General features: G+C 50.5%; 1 protein-coding gene across 1 annotated transcript; it reads right to left on the bottom strand.

Annotated features, from left to right (window-relative positions):
• Positions 1-587: 587 nt before the first annotated feature.
• SLC35B4 (solute carrier family 35 member B4) lies at positions 588-17997 on the bottom strand. Its single transcript, XM_030960749.1, has 10 exons — positions 17802-17997; positions 12737-12850; positions 12184-12286; positions 10344-10393; positions 8978-9059; positions 7270-7330; positions 6757-6866; positions 6109-6184; positions 4796-4871; positions 588-3307 (listed from the first exon to the last, which is right to left on the bottom strand). Exons 1-10 carry the CDS (start codon positions 17876-17878, stop codon positions 3046-3048), a joined length of 1011 nt encoding a protein of 336 aa, XP_030816609.1. The 5' UTR covers positions 17879-17997; the 3' UTR covers positions 588-3045.
• Positions 17998-21546: the final 3549 nt, after the last annotated feature.

The following is a 21546-nucleotide window of genomic DNA, read 5'->3' as shown; positions in this document are numbered from 1 at the left end:
GAAGGGTTGGGACAGGGCAGTGGAGTCCCCCCATCCCTGGGGGACTCCAGAGCCCAGTGGAGGTGGCACTTGGGGACATTGATCAGTGGTGGCACCTGGGGACAAAGCCCAGTGGAGGTAGCACTTGGGGACATTCATCCATGGTGGCACTTGGGGACATTCATCCATGGTGGCACTTGGGGACAAAGCCCGGTGGAGGTGGCACTTGGGGACATTGATCAGTGGTGGCACTTGGGGACAAAGCCCGGTGGAGGTGGCACTTGGGGACATCAGTGGTGGCACTTGGGGACAAAGTCAAGTGGAGGTGGCACTTGGGGACATTGATTAGGGGTGGCACTTGGGGACAAAGCCCAGTGAAGGTGGCACTTGGGGACATTGATCAGTGGTGGCACTTGGGGACAAAGCCCAGTGGAGGGTGGCACGTTGGGACCAAGCCCAGTGGAGGTGGCACTTGGGGACATTTGTTAGTGGTGGCACTTGGGGACAAGCCCAGCGGTGGCACCTGGGGACAAAGCCCAGTGGAGGTGGCACTTGGGGACATTCATCCATGGTGGCACTTGGGGACCAAGCCCAGTGGAGGTGGCACGTTGGGACCAAGCCCAGTGGAGGTGGCACTTGGGGACATCAGTGGTGGCCTTGGCACTGCTGGGGACGGCTGGGTGACCTTAGAGGGCTTTTCCAACCTGACCAGTTCCACGGTTCCACAGATTTTCCAGCCGCCAGCGCGGCGCGCGGTGACACACACACCCCCAGCCGCCGCCTTTGGAGAGGACACAAATTTATTTCACCTTAAAAAATCCGCCCCAAACCCAACCAGCCCCCCCGAAAGCGCCGGGCTCCTTCCCTTCTCCAGCCTCTGCTATAAAACAGGCGCTCGGACCTCCACACAAACATCACACCCAGCCTGGAGGGGGAGCCTGGGGTAATTAATTGGGGCTAACGAGGCCCCTCTGCCGGGACCCTTCCCGCCCTGTCCTGCAGCAGAAGGGAATTGCCGCCACTCCTGCGGCTCCATAAATATTCCGAACGCATCCATCACGCTGGAAGTTAAAAAATGCCCCTGACAGCAACAAACGGCCCGAGGTTGATGTGTTGGGAGTGAAAAGCACGTGGTAAAAAAAACCAAAAACAGGAGTGCCCAAATTCCCCGAATGTTCCCGTGTCCCATGGGAATTGAGGACAACGTGCAAGGCCCTGGAGCGGCAGAGGGACCCAGAGGATGCACAAATGTGACACCTGGGAGCAGCTCCGTGTCAGCTCTGCTCAGCCCCTGGATCCTGCAGCCCCTGGATCCTGCAACCCCTGGATCCTACAGTCCCTGGATAAAACAACCCCTGGATCCTACAGCCCCTGGATAAAACAATCAATCCCTGGATCCCATAGTCCCTGGATAAAACAATCAATCCCTGGACAAAACAACCCCTGGATCCTACAACCCCTGGATCCAACAATTTCTGGATCCTACAACCCTGGATCCTACAATCCCTGGATCCTACAGCCCCTGGATACAACAACTCCTGGATCCTACAATCCCTGGATCCTATAATCCCTGGATCCTACAGTCCCTGGATAAAACAACCCCTGGATCCTACAATCCCTGGATCCCATAGTCCCTGGATAAAACAATTCCTGGATCCAACAATTCCTGGATAAAACAACCCCTGGATCCTACAGTCCCTGGATAAAACAACCCCAAGATCCCACAACCCCTGGATAAAACAATCCCAAGATCTCACAATCCCTGGATCCTACAATCCCTGGATCCTACAGTCCCTGGATCCTACAGTCCCTGGATCCTACAGCCCCTGGATCCTGCAATCCCTGAATCCTACAATAGGATCTAACACTCCCTGGAGCCTACAGTCACTGGATAAAACAATCCCTGGATCCAACAATTCCTGGATCCCACAATCCCTGGATCCTACAATCCCAGGATCCCACAATTCCTGGATCCCACAATCCCAGGATCCCACAATCCCTGGATCCTACAATTCCTGGATCCAACAATCCCAGGCTCAGGAAAAAATGGGAACTGGGAAAAAAAAATCCTTCAGGACGTTAGGATGCAGCTGCAGGTCCTGGCAGCAGCACGCCGGCTCTGGGCGGGATGGAATTCCCTTTTCCCACACTGGGATCTGGGGCTGGGGCTAAACCAGCTCCCAGCACAGCATGGAGCCTTTCCCTTTTCCCACCCTGCCTCCCAGCAAGGATGAGGCCATGGGAAGCTGGGAAAGGGATTATCCCAAGCAGCTGATAAAAATAAAGGGAGGAAGTTTTGGAAAGGTGGCCTTGGCTCAGGGAATGCCAGGGAGGTGCTGCCTTTCCATCACTTTGGGAATTTTTTCCATCATTTTTCCTTTGCTGTTAAAGCCCCTCCATGCCTCCACTGTCCCAGCCGAGCAGGGACAGCAGCTCCACCACGGGAACTGCTCCAGAAAAACCGCAGGGAAGCTCCAGGAAAAGCAGCCAGGGGTGACACTGAGGGACAGGCAGCCTGAGCCAGGCTGGCACAAACGCTGATCCCAAGGGATGGGAGGAGAACGGGGAGAGGAAACCCAGGATGCACTGGGCAGACTGGGAGCTGCAGCTGGGGCTGCATCCCACATCCTGCCAGCGCAGGGATCAGGGATTCCCACTGGAATGGGGCTCAGCCATCAGCTCCAGACACTGGGGCCATTCAAGGACGGCACCAAACTGGCTCAGGGTCCAGCTGATCCAAGGCAACAGCCATGGAAGCTGGGCTCCCAACAAAGCTCTGGATCAGCTTCTCCTTAAAAACGGTTATTCCAATGGGAAAGAAAAAAAAAAAAAGAGGAAAAATTGGAAGCAAAAAGGGGTCACCTAAAAAAATGCCAACTCGCAAAAAATGCCTGGATTGTTTCTCCATGATTCTTTCCCCAAGTTCCCAGTGCAGGCTCCCCAATTCTCCCGGAGCTTGGCACAGCCAACACCTCCCCTGGTACAAAAACACCCCCTGGACAGGAGGGCTCCCTGCTGCTCTGCTCTGGAAAACCACCAAAAGCTCCCTGCGGGAATTCCCTGGATTCACTGCTCCTTGCGCTCCTCGGGCCGGCCCCGGCCGCGGCAGCGCGCCAGGAGCGGCCCCAGGCTGCTCCAGAGCTCCGTGTACATCAGGGTGCCCACGAAGACAAAGGCAGTGCCCAGCCAGTGCCAGCCCGTGAAGGGGTTCTGGAAGTACAGGATGGAGAAGATGAGGCTGACGAACTTGCGCAGCGTCACCACCAGGGTGACCGTCAGCGACGTGCACTCCGTGGTCAGGATGAAAACGCCGCGGATGCAGACGTACCTGGGAGCAGCAGCTAAGGGACAGCAGGCGTGGAGACTGGGATTCCCTTGGGGAATGGGAATGAGCAGGGATGGATGTGCACAGGGGGGAATTCCCTCCTGGATCAGCTGGGTTGGAATGGGACACACCAAACTCGGGGACATCCCAAATCTGATTCCCCCACTGGAGCAGCTGGGACTGAGTCGGACAAGGGAAGCTCCAAACTCCTCCATTTCCATGGAGCAGAAGTCCCAGAATCCCAGAACAAACCAGGCTGGAAAAGACCTTTGAGATCATCTAGCCCAGCCTAAAAACCAAAAAGTTCCCTTTCCCCGTATTTTTGGAGTTCCACCACCAGCAGCCCCCGAGGGCAGGGAACACTCCAAGAATTTACTTCCTCCTGGGAGCAGAAGGCAAGGGACAGCAGGCACGGAGACTGGGATTCCCTTTGGGAATGGGAACGAGCAGGGAGATGGGCAGCCTGGTGTGCACGGGGGAAATTCCCTCCTGGGGTCAGCTGGGTTGGAACAGAATGCTATGAACTCAGGGAAACCCCAAATCTGATTCCCCCACTGGAGCAGCCAGAGCTGAGTCGGACAAGGGAAGCTCCAAACTTCTCCATTTCCATGGAGCAGAAGTCCCAGAATCCCAGAACAAACCAGGCTGGGAAAGACCTTTTGGATCTTTGGACCTTTGAGGTCCAACCTAAAACACTAAAGTTCCCTTTCCCGGTATTGTTGGAGTTACACCAACAGCAGCTCCTGAGGGCAGGGAAGTCTCCAAGGACTTTCCTCCTCCTGAGAGAAGCAGGGAGCTGGGCAGCCTGCTCCGGATGGGGAACTTCCCTCCTGGGATCAGCATGGCTGGAACAGGACACATCAAACTTGGGGAAACCCCAAATCTCAGATTCCCCCACTGGAGCAGAAGTCCCAGAACAAACCAGGCTGGAAAAGACCTTTGAGATCATCTAGTCCAGCCTAAAAAACAAAAAGTTCCCTTTCCCCGTATTTTTGGAGTTACACCAACAGCAGCCCCCGAGGGCAGGGAACACTCCAAGAATTTACTTCCTCCTGGGAGCAGGAGGCAAGGGACAGCAGGCATGGAGACTGGGATTCCCTTTGGGAATGGGAACGAGCAGGGAGATGGGCAGCCTGGTGTGCACGGGGGAAATTCCCTCCTGGATCAGCTGGGTTGGAATGGGACACATCAAACTCGGGGACATCCCAAATCTGATTCCCCCACTGGAGCAGCTGGGACTGAGGTAGACAACGGGAACTCCAAACTCCTCCATGTCCATGGAGCAGAAGTCCCAGAATGCCAGAACAAATCAGGCTGGGAAAGACCTTTGAGATCAAGTCCAACCTAAAAAAACAAAATTCCCTTTTCCCGGATTTTTGGAGTTCCACCACCAGCAGCTCCCGAGGGCAGGGAAGCCTCCAAGGATTTAGGAAGGCAGCCCCAACCCTGCTGTGCCACCCCATAAAAGGTGGGATCAGGGATAAAGGATACTGGGTGATGACATTCATCAGGAGGTAGAACCACATGATGGGCAGGGTCAGGCCGATCACCGGCACCTGGAACAGCTCTGCAGGGAAAAAAAAAAAGAAAAAAAAGGAAAAAAAAGGGAAAAAATGAAAAAAAAAAAAAAAAAAAAAAAAGGGGAAAAAAAAAGGGAAAAAAAAAGGGAAAAAAAAAAGGGAGAAAAAGGGGAAAAAAAAGGGAGAAAAAGGGAGAAAAAAGGGAGAAAAAAGGGAGAAAAAAGGGAGGAAAAAGGGAGGAAAAAGGGAGAAAGGATGGGATGAGGTCACTGCTGGAGGGGTCTCTCTGCTTGCCAGGCCTAACCATGACCCAGGATTCCCTGCAGCCTTACACAGTCTGCAATTCCAGAGGGAAGAAGGGAAAACAAAAACATTAGGAGAAAAGCTCTGTTGTGCTCTCCTGTGGCAGAGCTCTCATACTGGAGGAATCCTCTGTGTTCCCACAGCAAATCCTGGGGACCACCAGCAAAAAAAAAAAAATCCCAGCAGGTCCATGCTGACATCCCTTATTGAGGATCAGGTCCTGGTTTTCCCATTTCTGAGCTCCCACATTCCTCTTCCCAGGGATCTCTCTTGGTGTGTGGGAATTGGTAAAAAACTTGGGCTTTAATCATGGAATGGTTAAAATTCCACCCCTGTCATGGACAGGGACACCTCCCATTGTCCCAGGCTGCTCCAAACCCCAATGTCCAGCCTGGCCTTGGACATTGCAGGGATGCAGGGGCAGCAATTCCAGCCCAGCCAGGAATTCCTTCCTGAAATTCCTCAAAATCCAAAAGGCCTGGAACACCCCAAGATGCCAGCGTGCACAAGTGTCACAGACATTTCTTTTATGAAAAATCCTCTCAGGATTTTCCCTGCTGAAGCTGAGAAGTTCAGCAACCAGACATAAACAACAGGTTACCTGCTGCTGTGGAATGTAACAGGCCTGCCTGGATTGGCCCAGTTTGGATGTTTGGAGTTGGTGGCCAATCCAGAACTGAGATCTCTCGGACACAGTCCGACAGAGCTGGTTTGTTTTTCATTCTTCTGCTTTCTATTCTCAGGTAGCTAGCAGCTTCTGGAAACTCTCCCTTTCTTTTTCTTTTAGTATAGTTTAAACAGATGTTTATATCATAACGTAATAAATCAAGCCTTCTGATCATGGAGCCCATCTCGTCTCTTCCTTCACCCCAAACACCCTTGTGACAACCGCCAACACACAAGAGCAGGAATGAACTTCCCAGAGGATTTCCCAGAGGATGGGAAGGCCCAGGAGCGGGGATCCCTGAGCCCAGCACTCACCAGACTGGCTGAAGAGCACGGCGTGCTGGTAAATGTTGGGAGCCAGGAGCAGGAATCCAGGGAGCGGCAACGCGTGCTGGGGGGAGAAACAAACCCAGGGTGGGATCAGGGGAGGGGAATCCAGCCCAAATCCCTGCTGGAGAGCAGCTGGATCAGAGCAGGCTCCTCACCGCTCCCTCCTGGCAGTGTGGGATCCTTTCTGTGCCCAGTGCAGGAGCGGGAGGGTGTCACAGACATGTTTTATGGAAAATCCTTTCCTTAGGATTTTTTCTCCTGAGAAGCTGAGAGGCCTCAAGAACAAAATGTAAACAATGGTTATCTGCTGCTGTGGAATGAAACAGGTGCATCTGTGATTGGTCTCATGTGGATGTTTTTAATTAATGGCCAATCACAGCCCAGCTGGCTCGGACAGAGAGTCCGAGCCACAGGCTTTTGTTATTATTCTTTCTTTTTCTATTCTTAGCTGGCCTTCTGATGAAATCCTTTCTTCTATTCTTTTAGTATAGTTTTAATGTAATATATATCATAAAATAATAAATCAGCCTTCTGAAACATGGAGCCAGATCCTCATCCCTTCCCTCATCCTCAGACCCCTGAGAATACCACCACAGAAGGGACCCTGGAGCAGGGGGAGCCCCAGGGACTCACGTTGTAGAACAAGGCTTCCTTGGAGTGCTTCCCAAATTTCTTGTACAGTGTCTCCTGGAAAATGCCCATCCTGGCAGACATCAGCAGGGCAAAGGTGAGGGCAGCAATGCCTGCAAGGGAAGCACAGCCCTGCAGCTTCAAATCATCAAATTTGGCTTTCAGGGGAAAAAAACCAAAAAAAAAAACCAAACAAACTGCCCAGACTTGGTAAGAAAACTGATAACGATTCTGGGGTTTGATTACAGGTCTCCAAGAGATCCCTTAAAAATACCAGGGATGCAGCTTGTGCCACTACTGATAACAATCAATCCCAGATTTCCCAAAGAGCCACCAAGAGACCCAGGGTGGAGGGAGGAAACCACAGGTAAAGCCCCATGTGTGAAATCCTGTGCTGAAGGAACACCTGGAGCAGCCCCAGCCCCTCTCCGTCCCTCTCTGCTCCAGGCAGGGCTGCGTTTGCCAAAAGAATTCCAAGAATCCTGCCAGTGTCCCAGGAATGTGGCCCTCACGTACCCAGCAGCCACCAGAGGAAAGCCTGGGGTCCATCCTCTTGATGTGAGCTGGAGTCAGATGCCTGAAGGGAGACACAAGAGTCACCAAGAGCTACCAGGCCCCTGCAGCAGCCCCAGCCTTCCCACTCTGCTCCAGGGAATGCAGGGAGTCCAGCACAAAAGTGGCAGAGTCTGATCAAATCAGGATTTTCCCTGAAAGGAACGGCCTGGTTTGAAGAGACTGAACTCTTTTAACCACAAAAATAACCACTGTCACTATTGAAGCCCTCAAAGTCAGCCCATCCCCAGGTTCCTGTGTCTCCATCCCCAGGTTCCTGTGTCCCCATTCCCAGGTTCCTGTGTCCCCATTCCCAGGTTCCTGTGTCCCTATCCCATTCCAGGTTCCTGTGTCCCCATTCCAGGTTCCTGCGTCCCCATTCCCGGGTTCCTGTGACTCATCCCCGTTCTTGCACCATCTACTTGATCATTTTTCCTTAGTTTTCATCCTTCCATTGGACCTTTTTCATCTTTTTGCTTCTTATTGTGTCCCTTCTTTTGTTGTATTGTGACTTCAGTTTTATCTTCCCTGTTCTGTGTCCCCATTCGTTCTGTGTCTTTCTTTTTATTGCCCCATTCCAGGTTCCTGTGTCCCCATCCCATTCCCAGGTTCCTGTGTCCCCATTCCCAGGTTCCTGTGTCCCCATCCCATTCCAGGTTCTTGTGTCCCCATTCCAGGTTCCTGTGTCCCCATCCCATTCCAGGTTCCTGTGTCCCCTCCCATTCCAGGTTCCTGTGTCCCCATCCCATTCCCACATTCCTGTGTCCCCACGCCATTCCCAGGTTCCTGTGTCCCCATTCCCAGAGATGACTCTCTAGGAAGGAATAAGAGCCCTGGCCAAGCCCATCAGGAGCTAAACCCAGTGCCTAAACACAGACCTAAACCAGACTTGTGCTCAAGAAACCGAGGAGATGGGGCTGAGGCACAGCTCCAGCTGCAGTTGCCTCAGCTCTCTCCCCGTGCCTCAGGGAAAATCAGATTTATTCCCCTTTGGCACCAGGCTCAGCTCTGCCCCAAGCCCCAGCCCTGCTGGGAGCTGATCCGGATTAACTCCGAGCCAAGGCTGCAGAGCCCAGCCCTCCCTCAGGCACCCCGAGGGTAAAGAGCTCGGAAACGATGGGGAATTTGGAGCTGGGGCAGCTCCCTTTCATCGCCAACCCCTCTGAGCTGGACGAAGTGAAGCCAATTTTCACTTTGTGCCATTGTTTTGTCATCAGCTGACGGGGTCAGGCTGTGGGTGCTGACCCAGGGAAAGCTCTGAGTGTGCTCCACACGGATTTGCTTCCCTCCCTCCTGCTCTCCCTGCACAGGCACTTTATTTAAAGGTCAGGCTGGATGACAACAGCAAAAATCCAGCCTGAAAGGATCTCTTGTGGGATGGAAAGAGGGAAGATTTCTGATGGATTTTTGTTTAGGATTCGCCTGCTCCTGCCTGCCACACAAGGCAAGGAAAAGCAGCTTCTTTCTGTTACCTCTGAGGCTAAAAAAAAAAGAGATTTATTCCCAGCAAAAAGCAGCATGAACAGGTGTAATTAAATGAAATGCCACAGGAAAATAGAAGCAGGAGGAAAAGCTGTTGGGGAGCAGATGCAGAGGTAGGAGACACCTCGTGTCTCCATGGAAAATCAGGCCAAGGGAATTGCTGAGGCTCCCCGTCCCTTGCCATCCTTACCACTTGCTTGGCAGACATGAAGGTGCAGGTGAAGATGCCCAGGGACACCAGGGCTATGGAGCTGTACTTGGACACGCTGTACCTGCACAGGGGACAAGGGACACGTCACCAACCGCGCCTGCCCCACACCCATCCCTGCTTCCCTGCATTCCTGCTCCAAACCTGGGAAAAGGGGCACACTGCCAGCTCCTAACCCGGGCAGGGCCAGCTGACTGCAGCCCAGCACCTCAAGAGGTTTTTCTGCCCACATTTACCCCAGTTTATCCCAACAGTTCTCCCAGTTTATCCCACAGATCCAGCCTTGACTGTGTGCAGGCATAGCTCAGCGTTATCAACGTGTTATTAATGTGTTATCAACATGTTATCAATGTGTTATCAACATGTTATCAACCTGTTATTAATGTGTTATTAATGTGTTATCAACATGTTATCAGCATGTTATTAATGTGTTATCAACACGTATTAATGTGTTATCAACATGTTATCAACATGTATTAATGTGTTATCAGTATGTATTAATGTGTTATCAGCATGTTATCAATGTGTTATCAACATGTTATCAACCTGTTATCAGCATGTTATTAATGTGTTATCAACGTGTATTAATGTGTTATCAACATGTTATCAGCATGTTATCAATGTGTTATCAACATGTATTAATGTGTTATCAACATGTTATCAACATGTATTAATGTGTTATCAGTATGTATTAATGTGTTATCAGCATGTTATCAATTTGTTATCAACATGTTATCAACCTGTTATCAGTATGTATTAATGTGGTATCAACGTGTATTAATGTGTTATCAACATGTTATCAGCATGTTATCAATGTGTTATCAACATGTTATCAACCTGTTATCAGCATGTTATTAATGTGTTATCAACATGTTATCAATATGTTATCAACATGTTATTGTTATCAACATGTTATCAACATGTTATCCGCGTGTTATTAATGTGTTATCAGCATGTTAATGTGTTATCAACGTGTTATCAGCATGTTATTAACGTGCTATCAGCATGTTATTAACGTGCTATCAGCATGTTATCGGCGTGTTATCAGCTCGGCTGGAGCCAGGATCCCCAGCAGAAGGGCGGCACTGAGCTCCACCCCAGCACACATCCCCCAGGAGCCCTTCCAGAGGAGCCAGCTGTGGAAAAATCTCTTCCCAGCCCAAAGTTCCAGCCAAGAAAGGAGGGAGAGGTGGAAAGGCAGAAGGAGTTATTCCAGTTTCTGTGCCATGCCCTCTGTCCCAGTTTCCCATCATCAAAATCAGAATATTTAACAGGAAAAGTGCTGGCACAAAACACCCAGCAGGATTTAATCCAGAGCATTCCCTAAAGAGATGAATTTGGGATTTACCTTTTCTTCAGGATGATGATCCCTAGAGCCATGCTTGCTATGAGAGAACCCTGAGGAAAAAAAAAAAAAAAAAAAAAAAAGAGAAAACCAAAACATGAGGTGAGCAGGCCAGAATTCCCCAGCTTGGGATGCTCATCCCAAAGGGCAAAGCACCAAGAGAAACTCCAGGTTTGGAGCAGGAAATCTGACAGGGAGAAGGAACAGCTTCCTTGAGGTTGGATATTGGGAAAGCTCCTGCCCTGGAAGGGCTGTCCCAGCCCTGGAGGGCTGTCCCCAGCCCTGTGGAGGTGGCACTTGGGGTGGCCTGGCAGTGCCAGGACTGGTTGGGCTTCAGGAGTTTGAAGTTCTTTCCCTGCCTCAGTGATTCCATGATTGTGAGTCTCTTCATCCAGGAGAAGGGGAGAAGGTGAGCTTGGGAACAAGGACTGGATCTCCTGGCCAGGGAACCTTCTCTTTATTTTTTTCCAGTGTGTGACCAGAACCCAAATCCCTCTGGAAATCCCATCCATCCTGCAGCAAATCCCACTGGTTTAACTGGTTTAACTGGGACCAGGAGCCCAGCTCCAGGATGGACTGCAGGAGCAGAACCACCCCTCACAGGTCATGTGGGACACGTCTCCTTCAGTGTCCCCATCCCACTCCAGGTTCCTGTGTCCCCATTCCAGGTTCCTGTGTCCCCATCCCATTCCAGATTCCTGTGTCCCCATTCCAGATTCCTGTGTCCCCATTCCCAGGTTCCTGTGTCCCCATCCCATTCCCAGGCATCGGAAAAACCTTGGGCTGCTTTTATCCTTTTGAACCTCTCCTGATCCCAGATATTCCACCCCCCAGGATGTGCTGTGGGGAAAGAGCTCCCATCAGGAGATTTTGTTATTCCCGACAGCTGGGGCTCCATTTCCTTGGCGTTTACAAGATCTTTTTAGCTTGGCACTCATCCACACTTAAGATGCAGTTTAATGGGTTTTTTTTCCCAAAGCAAAGACCTGGGAAGGTGGAATTAATCCCAAATCCCAAATCCAGGCTCTCTGACCATGATGCTCAAGAGCAGAACATGAACCACTCTGTGGCAGGGAAAGCTGGATCCCTTTGGCCAGCCAGAGTCTGGGATGGGTTTTGGGTTTTGTCACTGCCACTTCCCCCTCAGCTCTGGAACTCCAAAGCCCATCTGAGCCTGTTTCCATTGAGCTGGAATCTAATGACCAACACCATGAAGTGAAACCTTTGGAGCTGAGCTTTGGAGCGAGGCTGGAATTCAGGATCTCCACGGGGGCTTGGTGCTCTCAGGACACCTGGAGTGGGGATGGCATGGGAGCGCCGGGAGGAGGAGGAGGACGAGGACGAGGAGGACAAGGAGGAGGACGAGGATGAGGAGGAGGACGAGGAGGACGAGGAGGACGAGGACAAGGATGAGGAGGAGGATGAGAAGGAGGAGGAGGAGGAGGACGAGGACGAGGAGGACGAGGACAAGGACGATGACGAGGACGGGGAGGACGAGGAGGACGAGGAGGAGGACAAGGAGGACAAGGAGGACGAGGATGAGGACGACGGGGAGGAGGAGGACGAGGAGAACGAGGACGAAGAGGATGAAGAGGACAAGCAGGAGGACGAGGAGGAGGACGGGGACAAGGACGAGGATGACGAGGAGAACGAGGAGGAGGAGGATGAGGAGGACAAGGACGAGGAGGATGAGGAGGAGGACGAGGAGGACAAGGACGAGGAGGACAAGGACGAGGAGGATGAGGAGGACGAGGAGGAGGACAAGGAGGATGAGGAGGAGGACGAGGACAAGAAGGACAAGGACAAGGAGGAGGACGAGGAGGAGGAGGATGAGGAGGCTCACCGAGCGGAAGATCATGTGCAGCGGCATGGCGATGTTGAGGTTCAGGGCGTAGTTATTGACCACGCTGACGGTGAAGAACATGGCCACCATGATGAAATAGTTCCTGAAACATGGAAAGAAATACCCGTGAGATGTGCAGGAACCTCCCTGAGATGCTGAGAGACCCCTCAGGAATGCACAGAGAGGTCTGGAGCAGAGCAGAGCCCTCGGCTCTGTCACCGAGCTCGTCCCCAGTGGAGAAACGTGAATTTGGGTGATTTTCCAGGAAAACTTTCCCTTCCCATTTCCCACCACACCAAACCCCAGACACAAAAAGCTCTTGAGGCACAACAAACTCCTCTCTGTGCAAAAACTCTGCCACAGGGAATGGAACTGATAAACGAGCGTGGGTCTGATCCGGCCTGACAGCTTCCCAGCACGGCTCTGCAGATGCTGCAGGATGGATGGCATTTCCAGAGGATCAATGGAAAATCCATTTTGTGAAAAGCTTGTTTGGAGCTAAAAGAGAGAGAGATCCAGGCAATTCCTGCTTGGGAAAACGCCGGGACTGTACCTGATGGGGATGGCCGGGCGCTTCCTGCCGAAGTTGGCCTCGAAGACGAAACCTTCCAGGGCAATGAACAGGAACTGCGAGAAGGTCACGATGTTCCCACAGCCCGGGAACCGCCTGCGGGCAGGAGAGACGGCATCAGAGCCAGCCACGGGAACCAGCACCGGCACCCAACACTACAGGGGGAATCCTGAACCTTTTGCAGAATCCTGTCCCTTTTCCCAGAATCCTGTCCCTTTTCCCACAGTCCTGTCCCTTTTCCCACAGTCCTGTCCCTTTTCCCACAGTCCTGTCCCTTTTCCCAGAATCCTTTTCCCTAATCCTGTCCCCATTCCCAAAATCCAATCCCTATTCCCAGAATCCTGTCCCTTTTCCCAAAATCCAATCTCTTTTGGCAGAATCCTATCCCTATTTCCAAAATCCTCTCCCTATTCCCCGAATCCTGTCCCTATTCCCACAATCCTGTCCCTTTTCCCCGAATCCTGTCCCATTTACCAAAATCCAATCCCTCTTTGCAGAATCCTATCCCTTCTTCCAAAATCCTGTCCCTTCTTCCAAAATCCTGTCCCTTCTTCCATAATCCTGTCCCTTCTTCCATAATCCTGTCCCTTTTCCAGAATCCTACCCCTTTTCCCAGAATCCTGTCCCTTCTCCCAAAATCCTGTCCTTTTTTCCCAAAATCCTGTCCCTTTTCCCAGAAGCCTCTCCCTTTTCCATAATCCTGTCCCCATTCCCAAAATCCTATCCCTTTTTCCAAAATCCTGACCCTTTTCCCAGAATTCTGTCTCTTTTTCCATAATCCTGTTCCTTTTTCCATAACCCTGTGCTGGCAGAGCGTCCCTGGCTCAGGTTTGCTGAGTTTTCTCTAAAAAAGCTTCAGCTCCCCTGGGATTTCTGGATGCAAAAAAAAATTAAAAAAAATCCCCTTTGGTTGTGAATTCCAGAAGGGACCAAAACTCCAACACAGGAGCCCAAAAAAAGTCCTGGCAGGAATCCCACGTGACATCCACGGATCTTTTCAATGTGACACCAACTCCAGCGGGCTTCAAAATCCACACAATTCTGTCAGAGCTCAAAAAAGGGACCCTCTCAGTCCCTTTTTGTCCCCCCTGGAGGGACCCAGGAGCGCAGGAACGCCACAATCCCGGAGAAATCCAAATGTTTATCCTGTGGGAACAGGAATTCCACAGCAGGGAATCCAAACAAAGCCTCCCTGAGCAGGGAAGGATTTCCTGGGGAGCAGAAGCTCAGAGGGCAGATAACGAGAAGTGGGAGATGGAAAGATTCAGGGAATATTTCCTTTTTTTTTTCCCTTTTTTTTGCAAGACAGAAACTGAGGCCAAGCATTCCTGGGAGAGTCCTGCTCCTCACGGAACACGCTGTCCCTGGCTGCAGTTTTGCAGGATTCAAGCAGGGAAATGCTCTGGAAAACAGGGAATTTCCAAGCTGTCTCCTCCAAATTCTCCTCTGTCACCCCACAGAGCTCTCAGGAGCAGCAGCAGCAACACCCTGGGGAATGCTGGGCTGAGAAAGCAAAAGGAGATTTTTTTTTAACTGGAAAAATTCCAGGGATTTCACCCTGAGCCACTTCCCTCTGCCCACCTGCCTCTTCCCACGTTCTTCCCAGAAGAAGAATTATCCATAAAACTTCATTATCCATAAAACTTCACCATCCACAAAACTTCACTATCCACAAAACTTCACTATCCACAAAACTTCAGCCCTGAAGCTGAAAGGTTCAAAAGCTCCTGGGGAAAAAAGGAGATCTTGAAGCAGAGTCAGAAGCTCCAGGATTGCAAATCTTATCTCCAGCCTTATCTCCAGCCTTTCTGGAGGAGATCACAAGGAGCTGGAAACTTTGGATAACCCCAGGCTGGGCTTTGCCCCCTCCCAGAGCCCTGGGCATGACCCCATTTTATCAGCACTGTTGGCACTCAGGGTTCTGTGCTGGCTGATAAGACACAGATAAGAATTCTGGGCTCCTTTTCTGCTTCAAAATCCTCACTGAGATCCACCTAAAAAATGAGATCAATCTGGATCTACCATCCCAAGATTTGCTTCAGCTGGAGACAACTGGAAAGAATCCTCCCAGCAAGAAGTTTCCCTGCTCTCTCTCCCACTTTGCCACGTGGAAAGGGAGAAAATCTGATTTTTGGGCCTGATTTATTCCCTTCCACAGCAATTTGAGCCCCTTAAATGAAGAAATTGGAGATTTCTTGTTCTGCCTCCACAGGCCAGCAGAAATATTTTCTCTGCTCTCCCCTGCAGCCACTCTCCACACATTTAAAGCCTTTTGTGTGCCCTCAGGCATTTCCAGACGAAACAATTCTCATTCCTTTGCTTTCTTTATAAATCCTGAGCAAATTTCTTCCCCATCACCTTTGCTACACGTGGTTATGGGAATTATTTTGCTGGTTATGGGAATATCAGAGTGGGGATATTGGGAATATCAATATTCATCTGCAGGGGGAACTTTTCCTTCCAAAACCCAACGAAATAATCGGTGTCCTCCCAATTTTGGGACTAAAGGTGAGCAGGGCAAGTAAAAGGCACAGGAATTGAGATGTTAGGAGTGGAGGAATTTTGAAAGTGGATGAGAGGTGCTGTTTGAAAGAAGGTTTGGTGTCAAAAGCAGCTTTTCCTCGATGTCTGCAATTGGACTTCTGGAATTTGCTCCTTTGAATAATTCAGTCTTTGAACAGGGCCAAATGTTTTGGTTTAAGGTTTGCTTGGAGGAGACATGAGCAGCAAAAATACCAAATCCAAAAGGTTTTTTGCTTCCAAAGGGTTCATTCCTCCTCTGTCATTCAGGCAGGAAAGGCAGAGATTGGAGCAATCCCTGAGAGGAAAAACAACTCCTCAAATATCCCAACTGCTGGATTTTGCAGTCCCTTCTTCCTTTTATAATCTGGGATTTTGATGGGCTGGGAGGGATTAAGGGCTGGTTTGGAAGTTGGAGTGCACTGAGGTGAGAGCCCAAAATCATCAGAGTGAGGAAGGTGAGAGCCCCAAAAAATCAGGGTGAGGAAGGTGAGAGCCCCAAAAAGACCAGGATGAGTGAGGAAGGCGAGATCCCCAAAAACACTGGGGTGAAGAAGGTGAGATCCCAAAGAACATCAGGATGAGGAAGGTGAGATCCCCAAAATCATCAGGTGATAAAGGTGAGAGCCCCAAAAACATCAGGGTGAGGAATGTGAGGTCCCCAAAATCATCAGGATGAGTGAGGAAGGTGAGATCCCTAAAAACATCAGGATCAGGAAGACAAGATTCCCAAAATCATGAGGGTGAGGAAGGTGAGATCCCCAAAATCATCAGGGGGAGGAGGGTGAGATCCCCAAAAACACCAGGGTGAGTGAGGAAGGTGACAGCCACAAAAACATTGGGGTGAGGAAGACAAGATTTCCAAAATCATGAGGGTGAGTGAGGAAGGTGAGATGGCAAAATCATCAGGGTGAGGAAGGTGAGGTCCTCAAAATCTTCAGAGGGAGGAATGTGAGATCCTCAAAAACATCAAGGTGAGGAAGGTGAGATCCCCAAAAACATTGGGGTGAGGAAGGTGAGATCCCCAAAGACATCAGGGTGATAAAGGTGAGATGCCCAGAATTCTCAGCGTGAGGAAGGTGAGAGCCCCAAAAGCACCAGGGGGAGTGAGGAAGGTGAAATCCTTGAAAACATCAGGAAAAGGAAGGTGAGATCGCCAAAAACCTTGGGGTGAGGAAGGTGAGATCCCCAAAAACCTTGGGGTGAGGAAGGTGAGATCCCCAAAAACCTTGGGGTGAGGAAGGTGAGATCCCCAAAGTTATCAGGGTGAGTGAGGATGGTGAGATCCAAAGAACATCAGCGTGAGGAAGGAAAGTGAGATCCCCAAAAACATCGGGGTGAGGAAGCTGAGGTCCCCAAAAATATCGGGGTGAGTGAGGACGGTGAGATCGCCAAAAACATTGGGGTGAGGAAGGCGAGATCCCCAAAAACATCAGGGTGATAAAGGTGAGATCCCCAGAATTATCAGGGTGAGTGAGGAAGGTAAGATCCCCAAAAACATTGGGATGAGGAAGGTGAGATTCCCAAAAATATCAGGGTGAGGAAGGTGAGATTCCCAAAAACATCGGGATGAGGAAGGTGAGATTCCCAAAAATATCAGGGTAAGGAAGGTGAGATCACCAAAAACACAAGGATGAGGAAGGTGAGAGCCCCAAAATCATCGGGGTGAATGAGGACGGTGAGATGCCAAAATCATCAGGGTGAGGAAGGTGAGATCCCCAGAAACATTGGGGTGAGGAAGGTGAGAGCCCCAAAATCATCAGGGTGAGGAAGGTGAGATGCCCAGAATTATCAGGGTGAGGAAGGTGAGATCCCCAAAAAAATCAGGGGAGGAAGGTGAGATCCCAAAAAAATCAGGGTGAGGAAGGTGAGATCCCCAAAACCAGCAGGGTGAGTGAGAAAGGTGAGATCCCCAAAAACATCAGGATGAGGAAGTTGAGATCCCAAAATCATCAGAGTGAGGAATGTGAGGTCCCCAAAAACATCAGGGTGAGGAAGGTGAGATACCAAAGAACATCGGGGTGAGGAAAGTGGGATCCTCAAAACCACCAGCCTCCAACCTGGAAATTCAAGGGGACTCGGTGACTTTGCAGGTGGAAAATCGAGTGACGATCCCAGGTAGAAAACATTCCAGACTCCAAGCTCGCACCCCCAGGTGTAGAACATTCCCTGCTGTCCCCGGGCACAGCTCCCGTCTCGTCCCGGGGATTTCAGCGCTGCCCGGGATGGGGACAGCGGAGAGGGGACATCCCTGTGCCCGGACAGGTCACCGACACGGCCCATAGCCAGGGACACCCCCAAAACCCCCCAAACCCATCCAGCAGGGACAGGAGGCGATGATCCAGCTCTGGGCTGCTCCATGAGGGGCACCAAGGCCTGAGGGGTGAAACCCCTCAGTGCCCCCGCACCCCAAATCCCCCAAACCCACCTGGCACCGCTCCGTCCCCTCACACACGCCGAGGCCTCACCCCGATCCCACAGGAACGGGCTCCCCTGATCCCCCCAAATCCTCCCCGCGGCCCCGCACCTGACCAGCAGCTCCAGGAACACCACGTTGCTGCAGCAGCCGCCGAACACCAGCCCCACCGCCACGGCCGGGTGCATGGCGTCGCTCCGGGCAACGAGGCGGCGTCCCGGGCCGCGGCCGCATCCCGATCCCGGGACTCTGCCCCGCTCCCGGCCCCGGCCCCGCCGCCCCCGCTTCCTCCGGCCGCCGGTAGTTCGCTCCCGGGGACTACAACTACAACTCCCGGCAGGCTCCGCGCCGCCTCAGCGCAGCTCCCAGCTGGCGCCCCGCCGCGGGGCACGACGGGAGTTGTAGTTCTGATCTGAAGGGTGTAATGGCGGCGCTGAGGTGGCGTCAGGAGGAGGCGCGGCTCCGGCGCTGTTTGTGGCGGGGAGCGGCCCGTAATTGACTTTTTGGGGTTATTTAGTGACCCCAAAACGCCAGCTAGAGGCAGTTCCTAAGGATGCCGTGCCAGAGAATTCTTTCGCTGTTCAAAATAATAATTATTATTGAAAGGGAGAGCTGGGGCTGCTCACCTGGAGCAGGGAAGGCTCCAGGCAGAGCTTCCAGCACATTGCAGGGCCTGCAGGGGCTCCAGGAGAGCTGCAGAGGGACTGGGACCAAGGCCTGCAGGGACAGCACCCAGGGAATGGCTCCCACTGCCAGAGGGCAGGCATGGATGGCATCTTGGCAATGAGGAATTCCTGGCTGGGCTGGGATTGCCAGAGCAGCTGGGGCTGCCCCTGCATCCCTGCAATGGCCAAGGCCAGGCTGGACACTGGGGCTGGAGCACCTGGGATGGTGGGATTGGAATGGGATGGGGTTGAAGGGCCCTTCCCACCCAAACTGCTCTGGGATTCTGGGATTTGGGACACTCAGAATCCATCCCGAGGGATTTTTATGGAAGTTGGGGATGGAAAAGGGAAGGGAGACCTTTCCTGGAGCCCTGAGATTCCCAGTGAAGCCCCCGGATCCCAAAATCCCTTCCTAGAGAGGAGTCGGGGTGGGGATGGATCCAATCCCAGGTGGGAGAGCTGGGAATGGAGGGAATTCCCTGGAGAGGGAGACTGGGGTGGGATTTTGGGAAGGGATTCCCAGAGCAGCTGGGGCTGCCCCTGATCCCTGGGATGTCCAAGGCCAGGCTGGACACTGGGGCTGGAGCAGCAGGGGAGGTGTCCCCGGACACTGGATGGGATTTAAGGTTCCTTCCCACCCAACCATTCCAAGATTCCATGGTTTGCCGCTGGATTTTGGGTGGTTTTTCAGTCCAGTCCAGTCCAGCACTCACCTCGCCGAACTGCCAAAAAAACCCCCACTTTGGCCAAAAAAAAACCACCCAAATTTTGCAGTTTTGGCTCCGAGCTCCCCGTGCCCCAGGGCTATGGAATCACTTCTCGTTCTGCCAAAATCCACCACGAAAATCTGGAGCCTTGGAAGAGCCGCTGATCTTCAGCTTGAGGATCCTCCTCCGTGGAAAGTGCTTCCTGAAAATCTTTGGAATTTGAGGCTCCCTCAGTCTGAATTACTCACCCTGAGCTGCTTGGTGCAATTCATCCAGTTTAACCAACAAAACCCTTGGCTCTCCCATGGCTCCAAACTGGGCCAAAATCCCATTTTCTGTGCAGGGAGGAGGAACCTGCTGAGGCAAAAGGCTCCGGAAGTAGAAGGCAACGAAAATTAATCAGGACAAACGTTAATTCAGGAGTTTTATTGTCTTGTGAAAACCCAAATCTTCTCTCACTTCCTACCCCTTCACATGGTTCTCAATAATTCTCATTTTTGCTGGTGACTCCTTGCTTGGTTCTTTAAATCCCCTTGAAAATCAAATAATTGTGACTCAACCACATTTTATTAAAAAAAAAAAAAAAAAACCAAACAAAAAACCAAAACCAATTCTGAACTGGTTTTCGCTCCCAATTTCCCTCTGAACCTTTCACAAAATCCCTCCTCTAAATAATTCACCAGCCCTACAACACTGACAATATTATCAGCAGCCCTGGTGCTTCCACACCTCAATTAAATCGATCAAATTAATGAAAGATACAATTCCATGCCAGGAAAAAAAAAAAAACAAAACTCCCTCATTTCCCAGCTGAGAGTGCTCAGGGAAATAATATCTGGCTTTGGGAAATAACTTTTTAATAAAGTTATAAATAAATAGCATTTTTTTTGGTTGTTTTGGGGAATTAACCGTGTGAAATACAAAGCTGAGTTTCATGTCAGGTACAAACAGGCGACGTGTGTATTTGTGAGTGTGAAATGTGTGGAGACCGGCGGTGGGAGAGCTGTGAATTCTAATAATAACTGAGGAAAATAAAGCATGGAAAATGCTTTTGAACCTATCTTTGTTTGCAATTAACCCTGGTTGATTGAGGAGCATTGGAATTAAAGTGTTAAGCATGTTGCTTTTTTGCTGGTAGTTAATCCACAAAGAGCTCTGCAGGAATAACCTTTTAAAGTATAATTTTAGAATATTGCTCGTATCTTTGAAACTGTAGCTTTGGAATATATATAAAGGAAATATGCTTATCTCATGCCTTAATAAACCAGAGAAAAACAGGCTGAGAAAGGAAGATGGACATCACCTCAAGGATTTATGGTTTTGACCAAGGGAAGCTGGACATCACTGTTATTAGATTTATAGTCTCTGCAATTAAAAGGTGGAGGAGCTGTGTCACCCTGGTTTTTTAAGATTTTCTAAGCTTTCTGATGTAGACATTCTTGTAGCGAACTTTTTTAGACACTTTCTGTAAACAACTGATGGTTTTGTCTTCTCTTATGGAGGAGGAGAAAGTTGATGGACTGTTGGTTTGACCAGTGTCATTGGAGAGGTGTCCTTATCACCCTCCAATCCGCTGTCACTTCTAGAAAACTATAAATGTTAGAGAAATAAACTTCCTTCCTTCACCTGAAAAACAGTGCTTGTGTTCTTTTGTGTCCAATAGTAACAGAGCTGGACTGCACCAGATGGGATTTGTCTTCCTTCTGTTGGAAACCAAACCACCCCCATCTGGGGATACTCCTTTAAAAACACATCCCGAGAAAAACTAAATCGCAACGGTGCATAGAATTGTGGTGTGACGTCACAGACATTTCTTTCATGAAAAATCCTCTCTTAGGATTTTCCTGCTGAAGCTGAGAAGTTCAGCAACCAGATATAAACAACAGGTTACCTGCTGCTGTGGAATGTAACAGGTCTGCCTGGATTGGCCCAGTTTGGATGTTTGGAGCTGGTGGCCAATCCAGAACTGAGATCTCTCGGACACAGTCCAGGAGAACAAAGTTTGTTATTCATTCTTTACTTTTCTTAAGTAGCTAGCAGCTTCTAGAAACTCTCCCTTTCTTTTTCTTTTAGTATAGTTTAAATAGATGTATATATCATAATGTAATAAATCAAGCCTTCTGATCACGGAGCCCATCTCGTCTCTTCCTTCACCCCAAAAACCCTCGTGACAACCGCCAACAGTGTAATAATTTGGAATAAATATTGCTGATGAATAAAAAAAAATTGGAAATAGAAACTGCTGAAAAAAAGCTGATGAGTACCCCTATAAATACCTGTAACCCTCAATTATCGCCGTGCAGTTGGAGGGAAAACTTCCACCCACTTGACCATATTAATGAATAAATTGATTGCTGCTTGAATATTGGCCTAGTCAAGCTTCTTATTCATAACAACCAGAAACTGATCCAGCGATAAGATTTGATGTATTTAGCAGAGAAAGGGGTGGAAAGCCAGCAGGGATTGGGGCTGGGAGCGGCTCTC

The sequence above is a fragment of the Camarhynchus parvulus genome, chromosome 1A (genome assembly GCF_901933205.1).
Source record: "Camarhynchus parvulus chromosome 1A, STF_HiC, whole genome shotgun sequence".
Taxonomy (NCBI): domain Eukaryota; kingdom Metazoa; phylum Chordata; class Aves; order Passeriformes; family Thraupidae; genus Camarhynchus; species Camarhynchus parvulus.
The sequence above is the reverse complement of the archived record's forward strand: the minus strand, read 5'-3'. Positions and strand labels throughout refer to the sequence as shown.

Excerpts from the sequence above, each read along its gene's own strand:
- SLC35B4 (XM_030960749.1), bottom strand. The coding sequence starts at position 17,878 with ATGCACCCGGCCGTGGCGGTGGGGCTGGTGTTCGGCGGCTGCTGCAGC. Across the intron at positions 12,851-17,801 it reads TTCCTGGAGCTGCTGGTCAG|GCGGTTCCCGGGCTGTGGGA; the intron begins GTGCGGGGCCGC and ends TCCTGCCCGCAG. Across the intron at positions 7,331-8,977 it reads TCATGTCTGCCAAGCAAGTG|GCATCTGACTCCAGCTCACA; the intron begins GTAAGGATGGCA and ends GTCTCCCTTCAG.